Here is a 14,366-nt window from a genome sequence, read left to right on the forward strand (position 1 = left end):
TCCTATCGCGGGTCTCGATCTTCTTCACAACCACGTCCCTCGGGGAGCTGGTGCGGCTGAAGGAGCTGGAGCCCGCGCCAGAGCCAGAGCTGGAGCCCAGGCCGTAGCTGAGGCCGGGGTTTGTGAGGCCCCCATAGGCCGAGCTCAGACCACCTGCAGAGTCGCTAGTGGTCTTTCTATGGATACTCTATGTTCTGCATCCCAGACTCCAGCCGGCTCTCCTCGCCTCCAGCAGCTTCCTGTAGATGACGATCTCGATGTCCGGGGCCAGCGTGACGTTCGTTCATCAGCTCCTGTTGCTCACGCAGCTGCCGCGCCACGTCCTGCCAGACCCGCTGCAGGGCGGCCTCCAGCTGGGACACCTTGGTGTTGGCCTTCTTAAGGGCCAGCTCCCCACGCTGCTCTGCATTTGCGATGGCGGCCTCCAGGGAAGACTTCCGGCCTTTGAGGCCCTCAGTCTCAGCCTGGGGCCGGCTGATGTTCCGGTTCATCTCGGAGAGCTCAGTCTTTGTACTCCGCAGGTGATCCCCGTGCTTCCCAGCCAGGGTCTGCAGCTCCTCATGCTTGATCTGGTCCATGCTCTCAGCCTCAGCCGGGCTGCGGTTCGTGATCTCCTCGTACTGCGCGTTGGCCTCAGCGATGATGCTTTCCATGTCCAGGGAGCGGCTGTTGTCCATGGACGGCACTACAGACGTGTCCGAAATCTGGGACTGCAGCTCCCGGATCTCCTCTTCATACAGCTGCCTGAGGAAGTTGATCTCGTCAGCCAGCCCTTCCAGGCGAGACTCCAGCTCTACCTTGTTCACATAAGCTTCATCCACATTCTTCTTGATGGGGACAAATTCATTCTCCATCTCTGTACGCTTATTGATCTCATCCTCATGCTTGTTCTTGAAGTCCTCCACCAGACCCTGCATGTTGCCAAGCTCCGCCTCCAGCTTCAGCTTCTCCTGGCCCAGAGTCTCCAGCTGCCGCCTAAGGTTGTTGAGGTAGTTCTCAAACATGTTGTGCTTGTTGCTCTGAGCCATCTTCTGCTCCTGCAGGAGGCTCCACTTGGTCTCCAGCATCTTGTTTTGCTGCTCCAGGAACCGTACCTTGTCGATGAGGGAGGCAAACTTGTTGAGGGTCATGATCTATTCCTTCTCCAGGGTGTGCACGGCCTGGATATTGGGGACCACCTTCAGATTAAGGGGGCTCAGCTGGCTCTGGTTGACTGTGATGGCAGGGATGCCTCCCATGCCACTGGCCCTACCATAGACTCCCCCCAGGCCACCCTGGAAGCTGCTGATACCCACTCGGGAGAAGCTCGAGAAGCTGATGTGGGCACCGGGCCCACTTGTGTAGGAGTGGCTGCTGAAGGTCTGGGGGCCAGAGGTGGACACCTTGTAGGACTTCTGGGTCACCCTGATGGATATGGTGGAGACAGAAGTGGAGGCAGGTGGGTTGAACCAGGCGGAGATTCTAGAAGGAGCGGAGAAGCTCCTTTTTTATGGTCCGTAAATCTTTTTTAAGGAGCAATTGGTAACAAGTCTGAGGTTCACAGTTTAATGCATGTCCATGTAATCTGAGTGTCTCATATTGCAGTGGAGAAATGGATGTCCACATGTGGAATGGAACTTGCTCAAGTGGCAGATGCTTAATTGGTGGCAAAATTGAAATAACACTCAGATCTTCAGCCTCCAAATGGAGTGCTCTTGCCACTATGCCACATTATAGCGCACTAGATAATAGTGCCTGAGATAAAGAAGCACAGTATTTTCTTTTCAATACTGCCTAATTTATTCGGTACAGTGAATAGAACCAACGTGTATCTTTCCACTCTAATATTGCCACTTCTAAGCAAATAATTAATATAGTCCATGGCATTATTTTCCTGTTACTCCTGCTTCTGGGGCTGTGCATGGACCTCTTAAAAGCTAGACATCAGGCCGGGCGCGGTGGCTCATGCCTGTAATCCCAGCACTTTGGGAGGCTGAGGTGGGTGGATCACAAGGTCAGGAGTTTGAGACCAACCTGGCCCATATGGAGAATCCCTGTCTCTACTACAAATACAAAAAATAGCCAGGCGTGGTGGCGGGCACCTGTAGTCCCAGCTACTTGGGGGACTGAGGCTGGAGAATTGCTTGAACCCGGGAGGCGGAAGTTGCAGTGAAACGAGATTGCACCACTGTACTCCAGCCTGGGTGACAGAGTGAGACTCCATCTCCAAAAAAAAAAAAAAAAGAAAAAGAAAAAAGCTAGACATCAGCCTTAGGGCTGGTTCTGGGTTGATTATTGTGTTTTCAAGTGCCTGAGATCGCATCTCTAAAGCGCTCTTCAGATATGTGGGTCATATGAATCAAACAACTTAGGAACACAGTTCTAAAATCTTTGAAACATCTTTCACCCTGCCAGAGGTTTGCATATTACATCTGAGGAATCTTACAAACACCCGGTGTCGGGTAAACAATAACAGGTGAATTCTAGGAAGGGGGTGGATTGAAAAATGTGGGCAGGTCAAACATGAAGGATGGGAATAGAAATACGGTGCTGCTAGTAATTTTGTAAACCAACTTCCTAAGTTCTAAAAAAAGGTGGGGGGAGGGGGGACTTAATTTGAGTCAGTAGCCACCGTCAGCCCATCCTTAACTGAGAGAAAACAAAATAGTTTCAAGGGAAGCTATATTGAAGTCAGCTAATATAGTGAAGTCAGATCATTCTGATGTATCCTAATTCTCTGTAATGATAATGCTTTCGAGTTATGTCCCTATTAGGATCCGCTAAAGCATCCTTAGTGGCTAGGTGAGGTTTTCAAGACGAGCAAGTCAAATGGAAGGTTTAGAGCATCTTGTGCTACCATTCTAATTCCAGAAGAGTAAATACTCAGAGTAAAAATTCCATAAGTAAATAAATACGTACACCAAGTGTACGACAACAGGGCACCGGAAGACCTGGATTTCTGGAGGAGAGACTGAAGAGGAGAGTAGGGCAGTCCTCTGTTCTCATTCTTCTCCTGTAATCACAGCGGGTTTACAGATGTTTCCCTGCCCCTCCGGTGGGCAGCTGGTTCTGTAACTGTCGGCAGGCCAGGGCTGCGAGCAGCCTGCTTACAAAGATATATTTGATATGCAAATGACAAGGCCTAAAACGGAGCGGCTGATAAGACGCAAGACCAATTTCAAGTGAGGGTCACAGTAGGGGGAAACACAATGATGAAATTCATGAATTAGACTTCTGTTTCCCCTTCCTTTGTCAACAGGAAATATTTATTAATTAAACCAAGGAAGGCTAGTGGGTCCTGATGAGCAAATTAGCACATCAAAACCTTGAATGAAAGTTCCTGAGAATAGCAGGCCAGGGGAGAGATCTGGGAAAAGAAGAAGAAACTGGAATTTACAGCCTATTTTGATATGAATCAAATAATAATCAAGCGATTTTTTACATCCAAGGGAAAAAGTTCATGTTAACAAAATTGACATTAGTCAATTTAAAATAGTTTTTAGCTTTTTTTCTTTCATTTGCGGGAATGATGACAATAAGACTCTGGAAAATGGTGACAGGAAATTTGTAATAATTCTCATCAGATGGTAAATATTTCAACTCACCAACTCTCATAAGAATAGACACAAATTACCATGGAACTTAAAAACAATACAAATAGGCACAAAGATAGTTAACACGGTGAAATTACTTTCTATGGAGATTCCCCAGCTTTTATTTCCTTAAGTAGCCAGTTCTGGCATTTCAGAGTTTGCTTTCTTGCCCTGCTTCCTGCAAACCTCAAACTTTTAGGAAGCAGTTTCATAGATATATTTTTCTAAAGCCGGCTTGCTGGTATGCACACAGTCGGGCGATAAAGGATTTAAGCAGGATTTACATTTTCACAATCCTCACCCTTGGCAGCCAGAGAGCCATTTCTGCTGCGGCTGGCAGTCTCCCTTGCTTCTCTCTACAATAATTTTATCTTAAATTATTTACTACTTCTTGCTGCTTATTTGCAGCCTTTTCTTTTGGTATTCTTGGTCACATCCATAGGCAGAAAGTAGGCAGATCACCTCATTCCGTAGGTCTTCATTTCCTCATCGGTAGAAGGAATACTGAATCTGTATTCTCAACATACGCTCCACGATTAGAATCATCTGCGGGATTTGGAAATACAACAGCAACAACAATACCCCTACTCTCAGAAATTCTGATTTGATTGTTTTGGGGTGGAGTCCAGGCACTGGCATTTTTTTAAAAAGCTCTGAGAAGATTTTAATATACAGCTAGGGTTGAGTATCACTGACTTTCTAAAGCCTTGCCACTCCAAGTGTAGCAAATGATTCTTGGTCTTGAACGACACTTCTAAATACATTTACATATCTGTATCATATTTAAAACATTCTCTGTATTACCAGAAAAATATATACATATGTATTCATTCCTTGGTAACAAATCTGAAATTATGCTCAATGCCAGATAGTATTTATTCAAATATTAGATCAAGTAACTATCATTCTCCCAAATATCACCTTTTGCAAAACTGTCAGTTCAATTTTAGAGTCTTTTTTTTTTTCCGGAATACTTTTAGAAGTTCTTATTTCCCTTCGGTTTGTTCTCTGGTGCTTTGTGGTTTTAGAGAGAAAAGGATTGGGGTGACTGAGGCCAACAAAAAAATAGCAAAGGAGAGAAAAATGTGTACAATAATAGGTTTACAGAGAAAAATAATATATGAACATTAAAGTCCCTCAGCATGTGAAAACATGGAAACTGTACACTTATGAGTAGAGCTCAGTTATAGTCCTGGCAACTGAGGAGAAAAATACACAGCTTTGTACAAATTTTCTAAGGCTAAGGCATCTTATAAATGTGCTTTTATATCCTTGACCAGAATGCTAGTTAATCTAAAAGAAAGAGTACAAATGAGGATTGAAGACTTGCTTTTATCTTATTACCCGTATCAGATCTCAAGATGATTGAGAACCAATATTTTCACCTTTTGAAAAAAAAAAAAAAAAACCTGGCTAAATATTATAAACAAAGAGGATAAAAAGAGGGCTATGACTCAAGTCAACAGTTAAGTCTCAGTCTTTCAAGTCTTACATGCAGTTTTGCATGAGGTCTGGGACTAGCATGGAAATAAACATTACGTTGATGACCTTTAAAAGATAAGCTTCCAAAAGTTAACCTAAGAGGCTGGTGGTTTGGAGCTGTAATAGGCAGAACAAAGAAAATGTCTCCCAAAGTTATATTCAATTCCTAACTCTCAGGACCTGTGAATATGGCAAAAGAGTGAATATCACCTTATGTAGCAGAAGATGTGGGTCTTGAGATAGAAGATAAGGGTCTTGAGAAGATGTGGGTCTTGAGCAGAAGATAAGGATCTTTAGAAGAGCTTGCATTAGATTATCCGGGGGGCTCTAAATGCAGTTGTGTGTTTCCTTGTGAGACAAGTGGAGGGAGATTAGATAGACACACACACAGAGAAGGCAAGGTGCATATGGAGGCAGGGATTGGAGTGATGTGGCCATGAGCCAAGGACACCCGCAGCCACCCAAAGTTGGAAAAGACAAGGAATTGATTCTCCACTAGAGCCCCTGGAGGGAGTGGGGTTCTGCCAGCCGTTTGATGTGGTACTTCTGTTTTCCAGAGTCATGAGATAATACGTTTCTGTTACTTTAAGCCACCAAGTGTGTGGTAATTCGTTATAGCAGCCCCAGGAAACAAGTACAGGGCCCAATAGGTAAGAACAGAGAGAGGGGGTAAGTATCACATTGTGTAAAGTGAATACTTTACGTAAGAGGAATAACTGGAAGGATTCGTCAGAATTCCTTTGTTTGCTATTTGCTTAGCAATTACTTTGTTTTTCATTTTTTGTTTTTTGTTTACTTTTGTTTTTTGTTTATTTTATTATTATTATTTTTTTCAACAGGGTCTCACTTTGCAGCCTAGGCTGGAGTGCAGTGGCATGATCATAACTCACTGCAGCCTCAACCTCCTGGACTCAGTAGATCCTCCCATTTCAGCCATGTAGCTGGGACTGCAGGTGTGAGCCACCACTCCAGGCTAATTTTTTGATTTTTTTGTACAGAAGGGGTCTTACTTTGTTGCCCGTGCTGGTCTTGGACTCCTGGCCTCAAGTGAACTTCCCACCTTGGCCTCCCAAAGTGCTGGGATTACAGATGTGAGCCACTGTGTCTGGCCAGCAATTACTTTCCATATAACATACTTTGTGGCCAATGGTCTTAAGACACAACTAAATAATGTCATCCCTGTTAGATTAAGCAACTTCCAGACTAGGTTCTGAAACTAATGAAGGTCACTGTCCAACAAATACACTAGGGATTGTGACTCTCAGTCCACACTGTAATCCCAAAGCTAACATCTAACTTGTGATCTTGGGATAAATTACAATCTTTACCCCATTCTCCTAGGATAGGAACACTACTTAATGGGTTGGAGGATTTACCCTCCATTATTCTTTTTGCATTGGGAAGATAATATATTTCCAGGGTTTGGGAGCACTCACCAACTGTCCAGTTATGTTAACTTAGTGTCTTGGTACATTAGTTTGCTGGAGCTGCTGTAACAATGTACCATGGGCTTGGGGTGCTTAGGCAACAGAACGTTGTTGTCTCTTGGTTCTGGAGGCTGAAGTCTAAGGTCAAGGTGTTGGCAGAGTTGGTTTCTTCTGAGGGCTATGAGGGATGGGTCTGTTCCAGGCGTCTCTCCTTGGGTTGCAAAGGGCTATCTTCTTTCTCCCTGTGACTCTTCACATCATCTTCTCTCTATGCATGTCTGTCTCTGTGTCCAAATTTTCCCTTTCTATAAGGACATGCATCATAGGGATGGTCATATTGTCCATATTGTGGGACACCTTAATGACCACGTTTTCACTTGATTACTTCTGTAGAGACATCCTATCTCCAGATAAGGTCACATATGAAGGTGCTGGGGATTAGGACTCTAGTATACCCATAGTTTTGGGGTGGGGAGGGAAATACAATTGAACCATAATGCCTGGTTACCGAAGACACGTTGGAACAGTCTCTACTGTTCACTCCACTTCTCTTCATGCTTATGTCTCTAGGCACTGTGGTCCATGTTAGGTTTAATGTTCCTTCTTGCTTTGCCTCTGATCAGGCTAGAGACAGTCAACAAGGCAACTCAAACAGTCAGGTAGGTGGCATCAGACAGCTTGCTCTAACGAGACACATTCATTGCCTCCTGGAGGACTCACGGTTGTTTTCTTGATGTTTTAAATTAATTTGGAGAAGCAGTGAAGACTTATGGTTTGGAACAGGAGAATATCCTCTAGATGCTGGTAAAGCAATAGATCCACATTTTACTAGGTTGGCAGGGGGGAAAACAAGTAAGAAAATCTGTCCAGTGGAGGCTTCATATTCAGTAGGAGTGAGAGGGAGACTGGTGGGAGCTATGGGAAAAGAGCCCAGTTCAGCTTCATAAAACTTCCCTTCTTCCCCGAGGACTAGAAGAAAGAAAGAAGGCAGCCTCCTTACGTGTGCCCTCCTGGTAATCCAAATGTTTATTGTTCATTATGCAATATTTTTCTATACGGTGCCTTGAGGTCTTGAGAGGATTTCCACTCTAAAGAATGGCTGAATAATGATGGATTTAAAAAACACAGGTCTAGGCTGGAATGGGAAAAGCATTGAAGCTCGAAAGTGGCAAAGAAAACACACAAGCAGGGAAAGATAGCCTCAAGCAGAGATGCAGGAGTGGGGACCTACTGCCACTCAGGGGACTAATCGATCAACAGTATCACTCACCTTTGTGGACATTCTCCCATTAGATTAGTAACACTCTCCCATTAGAGAGTCATTTGAGTTAAGCGTGGCATAGCAAAAAGTCTATAAGCAGTAGAGTGAGAGTCAGGGAGACTCAGGTTGGAGTCCTGAAACTGGTATTTATTGGATATGTGGTTTTAGCAAATTTATTTAACCTCTGAAAAGAGAGATGTTCAGGGTGACTGAAAAGAGTCATTTTGAGTATTAGATGAAATGATCTCTGCAAAAACCCCTTGTATTAGTCTGTTCTCACATTGCTAATAAAGACATACCTGAGATTGGGTAATTTATAAAGGAAAGAGGTTTAATTGACTCACAGTTCAGCATGGCTGGGAAGGCCTCAGGAAACTTACAATCATGGCAGAAGGGGAAGCAAACATGTAGTTCTTCACATGGTGGCAGGAAGGGGAAGAACGAGAGCTCAGTGAAGAGGGAAGCCCCTTATAAAGCCATCAGATCTCAGGAAAACTTACTCACTATCATGAGAACAGGATGGGGGAAACTGCCCCCATGATTCCATTATCTCCACCTGGTCCCTCTCAAGACATGTGGGGATTATGGGGACTACAATTCGAGATGAGATTTGGGTGGGGACACAGCCAAACCATATCACTCCTCCAGCAATTCCTGCCATGTGATGGGATTCCTGTGTATCCATGAATCCCCCCAGTTTCCACCAGGAGATGGCCAGTGGGGTCCAGAGTGTTTTCAACTACTAACGTTCCAGAGGGAGTGGCATATTAAGGCACACATATCTTAGTCTTGGTCTAAAATAGTCCTGGGTTGTTAAAGTTTCTCCTTTTGATTGGAGAGGGCAGGGGTAATATGAAAATATCAGTGGGGAGGTGGGGCCATGGGAGGAAGGTGAGAAGGGGGTGCCTCGGGCATTAGAAAGTCGAACTACTCTGGATTAAAAGGCAGAAGGAAAGGCCACTGGGACCTGGAGGAGGGCTACTGTTTTATTTTTCTTTTGGAATAGAATGATCTTACCACCTAAAAATGCTACGATGTCATTTATAAGTGGCTGTTGCCTGAATTTGCTTTACAAATGGTAAAAAAAGTCAATTTATGAATGTTATTAGACCTGATGGTTTTGGTGAGTAAGAAATTAAGATCATTCCCATTCATCTGTAGTTAAATCAAACTTGACTGAGAAATTAAGTGGTCTAATTTGTGACTGGCTTAAATAAGTGTTCAAAATACCTAGTGGGCACCTAGAAGCATGAGATCTGCTATTCTCTTGTCTTTATGATAGCAAACCGGCAAATTGGATCACTTTGACTTGATGTAATTCATTCACTGCTGTGAAGGCTTAGTCTCAGGTTGCGGTGTATCAATAACACTAATGTGTATATTAACTTTTCTATTCTCTAAGCTATTTGTGTAAGTAATAGTTTTGTCTTAATCAAGGTTTTTATGATACAGAAATATAGTTTCTCAGCCTTGTTCCTTAAATAATAGATTTTCACAAATATGGCCTCCTCAAAGTCTGGAGCTTTTACACTCACAATCAATTTGTCTTGAGAGCAGAAAATGTAAAACTGTATTACCTGACTGTGAGGCATCACCACAGTAAGCATTTCTTGTTCAAGAGAGACTGAGGGTGCAGAGTGGCTATCTAGGGCTCGTGTTCCGTGCTGCTGATACCTTGTGTGGCCTATACTCCGTTCAACCATTACCTTGTGGCACAGACATACGGTCGTGCCCTGGGAAGCCTTAGTCTGGGGACTTGGCCTCAGTTGGAGAAGACTGGGTGCTGAGCAGGCTCAGCAGAGTGCCCAGCGTTCATGGTGGCCATCTCTCTCTGCAAGGGAAGGAAAAGACGCACGCATAGGAAGAGTAGGAATATGACATTGTCCTTTTGTAGCCAGGGGAGGATATGGAATTGAGGGAAAGTCCTCTAATGAGGTTACGGGTAACTTGCTTTCTAATCATCTTAGTGGCTTTATTAATTTTTTTAAATAAACAGAAATGGGGTCTCACTCTGTTGCCAAGGCTTGTCTTTCACTCCTAGGCTCATGCAGTCCTCTTGCATTGGCCTTCCGAGTAGCTGGGATTACAGGGGCATGTCACCATGCCAGGCTATTTTTTTGATTTTTTTAATGTTTTGGAGATGATATCTCACTGTTTTGCCCAAGCTTGACTCTAATTTTCTAAGCTCAAGTGATTCTCCCACCTTGGCCTCCCAAAGTTCTAGGATTACAAGCATGAGTCATTGCACCCAGCCCTTCGTGACTTTATATACTCAACTTTCTTCTTCAAGCCTCAAGATACAATTTGAATAGGATATTCGGTACCTTGATTTTCTGAGGCAATCGCGGGTGATTCTCTTTTGGTCATACGTAGTTGGTTGGCTCCTAGGTTTTATATCTCATCATCAAGTATTTAATTCAGCACTGACTCAGCTAAATGTATCAATTACCTGGGAGAATTTCCTATAGCCCTTTTGGGTTCTCTAATTTCAGTGTTGGCCAGGAGCAAATTGATTTATCTAGTAATGCTAAATATAACAGCTTAATATTAAACAACAGACATCAAAGCAGTTTACTTTGAGATTATCAGTTGTTTATTATGATTGGGTCAGTAATGAGAGAAACATCAAGAAGTGTTTCAAGAAAGATTTTCTTTTTTTCTTTTTTTTTCCTATTCTCCACATGTAGGCCTAGTAAGATTGCATTCCCCAGCTCGATCACATGTTCCAAATCTCCTTCAGGGCAAAGTTTAGGAAAAAGTGTCCTGTCGATTTAGCACATCTAGATTTTTTATTTTTTTATTTTTTTATTATTTATTTATTGATTGATTTTCACTAGAGCCTTTTCTTTCATGTAGTTTAAGTATCACATCTTTTCTTTTCTCTATTTAAACATTGAGACAAGAGTTAGGGATAAATGACCATCACTATTTTAAGTGTTGTCTTTCCCAGGGACATTTGCATTTTAGCAGGGAACTGAGCCTTAGACCAAAGGGATAATTTTTTAATAGTATAATTTCAGGCATTAACAAATGATCTGCGAGGTAAGTTTTGGCAGTTGGGCAAACTGCCTATCCCTAAAACCACTCCAGATCTATTTGCTAAGCCATCCTGAAATTAAAATAAAAGTATTTGCAAAATTTATCATGGTACAAAAAATTATAGTGAGGGATTCACTTAGTCGTTTAAAGTCATAGTGACTACTTAAGCCATTATTTTCCAAGTCAGAATTTACTTAAATGTTCAATCTAATTTCTCTTTTAAAGAGTCTCAGTGTCTAGGAATTTCCCATTTTAAAAAACTGCAATCAAATTAATTAAAGTGCAAAGCCTTATAATAAAACTATATCAAAGAGACAAAAGTCCACTCCTAGATTATGTTTTCCAGCTACAGATTCAAAAAATATGAGTGTCTGTCATCCCACTTACTTAGGAGGCTGAGGCAAGACGATCACTTAAGCCCAGGAATTTAAGGCTGTAATGCACTGTTACTGTGCCTGTGAATAGCCACTGTGCAACGTAGTGAGGCCCCATCTCTGAAAGATAGAAAGAAGGAAGGAAGGAAGGAAGGAAGGAAGAAAGAAAGAAAGAAAAAGGGAGAGAAGGAAGGAAGGAAGGAAAGAGGGAGGGAAGGAAGGAAGGAAAGAGGGAGGGAAGGAAGGGAAGGAAGGAAGGAAAGAGGGAGGGAAGGAAGGGAAGGAAGGAAGGAAGGAAAGAGGGAGGGAAGGAAGGGAGGGAAGGAAGGAAGGAAGGAAGGAAGGAAGGAAGGAAGGAAGGAAATATGAATATCTCCGTAAGTGCATAAATGTTTCCCTAATAATTTAAAAATACGGCTTCATGTCTTTATGGTGGATTGAAGCCATGAACACGTTGTGTCTCCGAGGCCTCCGAGGTCTTCCAAAAAGTCCACAAACGTTATTTGAAATCATATATTTGCTAAGAGGAGACATTCTTTCCAGTTGAAGTTAGGTATGTCCCAGTCCAAACTTTTCATTCAGAGTCTGTCAGGATGCATTTGCCAATGGAAACAGATACTTTTGGAAGCCTTTTGCAAATGTTAGTGTCTTGGTTCACTTAAATTAATTTATTCCTTATGTCTGCATTTGTGAATGGACACTGCTAGTGGAAATGTAAAAAAAAAAAGGTCAATAAAAGGCAAAAAAAAAGATGGTGAGACATATCATTCCTAAATTCAGTGCTTTTATTTATTTATTTATTTGAGATTCACTCTGTCACCAAGGCTGGAGTGCAGTGTCGTGATCTCGGCTCACTGCGACCTCTGCCTCCTTGGTTCCAGTGAATCTCCTGCCTCAGCCTCCTGAGTAGCTGGGATTACAGGTGCCTGCCACCATGCCTGGCTAATTGTTGTATTTTTTTGTAGAGACAGGGTTTCACCATGTTGGCCAGGGTGGTCTTGAAATCCTCACCTCAAGTGATCCAAAGTGCTGGGATTATAGGCATGAGCCACTGTACCCACCAATTCAGTGTTTTCTTGATAAATTTATCGCAATGACCAGATATCCCAGCACTGTGATATGTGACTTTGGACTTTATCTAACAAACACCTACTGAGTACCAACCATGTGTCTAACATTCAAGCCAAATAGTGGGGACAAAGAAGCAAACCCCAAAATGTCTCCCCTTTGAAACTTATTGTCCAGTGGAGGAGAGAGGCAAGTAAATAAACACCAGACAGTGTGATCGATATGATTTAAATAAGAGGGTCGGGGGACTGACCACCCCATGGGCTGAGGTCAGAGACAATCTTCATACATGTCTAGATGTCCTCTTCCCTAGCAGACAGTAAGTTCCATGAAGACAGAGACATGTCTTTTCACTTCTGGCACATAGTAGGTGCTCAAATAACATCTATTGATTTAGTGGACGACTATGGGAATTAATAAATGTCAGGCCCTGGGATTACAATGGTGAGAAAAACTGACATAGCTTCTGCTCTCATGAACCCTCATGGTTGACTGACATTTAACAAACAAATAATTGACGAAAGTTGTCTTATGCATGCTGAGAAAAAGTGCAGGGTACTATGAATGAGGACAATAGGCAAATTGATTTAGCCGCGGATTCAGGAATGGAATCTCTGACTCAGAGATATTTTAGCTGGGATTGGGAGGGTGTGTAGGAATGAGTAGGTACCAGCGGAAAGCCGAGTCTGCCAGGTTGAGGGACAGCATGGTCAAAAACGGCAAGATACGCAGCAGGTTGGTAGAATTTAGGATGGAAAAAATGCCTGAAGAGTGGTGTTCTATGATTCACCTATGCATAGATGTGCCTACTTGGTCTTATGAATGCACTGGTTCATTTAAACTTCAACTCTGGCAGCTGTTGGTCACTGAAATTAAACAGTCACACTTTGGAGCTGGTTATCTAGAATTGGTTACAGAATCAGAAATCTGGTTATAGAATCAGAAAAGCGACCCTCTACGGGAAGCCAGTGTGGTGTACTTCAGCCATCAATAGCTCAGTCAGCCTGGGCAACAGAGTGAGCCCTTGTCTCTACAAAAAAATTATAAAAAAAAATTAGCTAGGCATGGTGGCCCATGCCTAGAGTCCCAGCTACTTGGGAGACTGTGGCAGGAGGATTGCTTGAACCCAGGGGTTTAAGGCTGCAGTGAGCTATGGTAGAATTACTGCACTCCTGCCTGGGCAACAGAGTGAGACCCTGTCTTCAAAAAACATCTTAGGACCTGAGCTCTGCTATTGAACCAAATAAACAGCAGGGATGGGTTTTATTGGGAAATGAGTAGCTTTGTAATTAGCATGATGGATGTTACAGACAGGCTCATTGGTGAAATGAAAGTTATGTGGATTGGTCAAAATACTTTAGATACCCTTCACACTTATGAGAATAGGTTATAGAATCCAATAAAGCCTAGACTTTATCATTAGGAATGTTCTCCTAAAGTTCCTAAATCATTCTCTAAGGCTCCATTCCTTAAGAGGATTTCTGGTTGTCTGGTGCCAATAAGAGTGACAGCAGGATGCCTTTGAAATGTTCCTGTGTCAGCCCTCAGTGGATCTTTCAAGCAGTGACGTCAGAGTATCTAGAAGGATGGAGAGCTAAGTCCTCAGCAAGCTTACACAATAGAGTGTCCACACTGGTCTACTTGCTGTTTTGGGCTAAATTGTGTCCCTCCCCGAAAATTATATATTGAAGTCCTAACCTCCAGGAATTCAGAATATGCCTGTATTTAGATTAGGCATGTAAAAAGTAACTAGGCAAAGTGAGGTCATATCCAAATAAAAAATGGGACTGTTGTCCTTGTAAGAAGAGATTAGGACACAGAGACAACCCTTTGAGGACACAGAGAAAAGGTGGCCATCCCCAAACCAGAGAGAACTCAGAGTGAATTCAAGCCTGAAGACACCTTAAAATCAGACTTCCATCCTCCAGAACAGTGAGAAAATAAATGTCTGTTGTTTAAGCCATCCAGTCTATGTTACTTTGTGATGGTAGCCCCTGTAAACCAATATACTTGCTAATAAAAATTATGTGATAAATAACCACATATATGGAAGACTGTGGCCTCAGACATACTTTAATTTTAGCCTAGGAGTGAGGCTGTAGGTAATAGCTAAAATTACTCACCTTAAAAATTTTTGGGCTGG

General features: G+C 42.8%; 1 protein-coding gene across 1 annotated transcript in view; it reads right to left on the bottom strand.

Moving 5' to 3' along the window:
• Positions 1 to 14,366, bottom strand: part of LOC105518593 (keratin, type II cytoskeletal 8-like) — a 98,007-nt gene that overhangs the window by 71,056 nt on the left and 12,585 nt on the right. Inside the window, 2 exon segments of the mRNA XM_011951630.1 lie at positions 10 to 280; positions 282 to 1,461. Of these exon segments, the coding sequence (XP_011807020.1) occupies positions 10 to 280; positions 282 to 1,461 (1,451 nt within the window).

This window comes from Colobus angolensis, unplaced genomic scaffold (genome assembly GCF_000951035.1).
Source record: "Colobus angolensis palliatus isolate OR3802 unplaced genomic scaffold, Cang.pa_1.0 Scaffold321, whole genome shotgun sequence".
Classification (NCBI taxonomy): Eukaryota; Metazoa; Chordata; class Mammalia; order Primates; family Cercopithecidae; genus Colobus; species Colobus angolensis.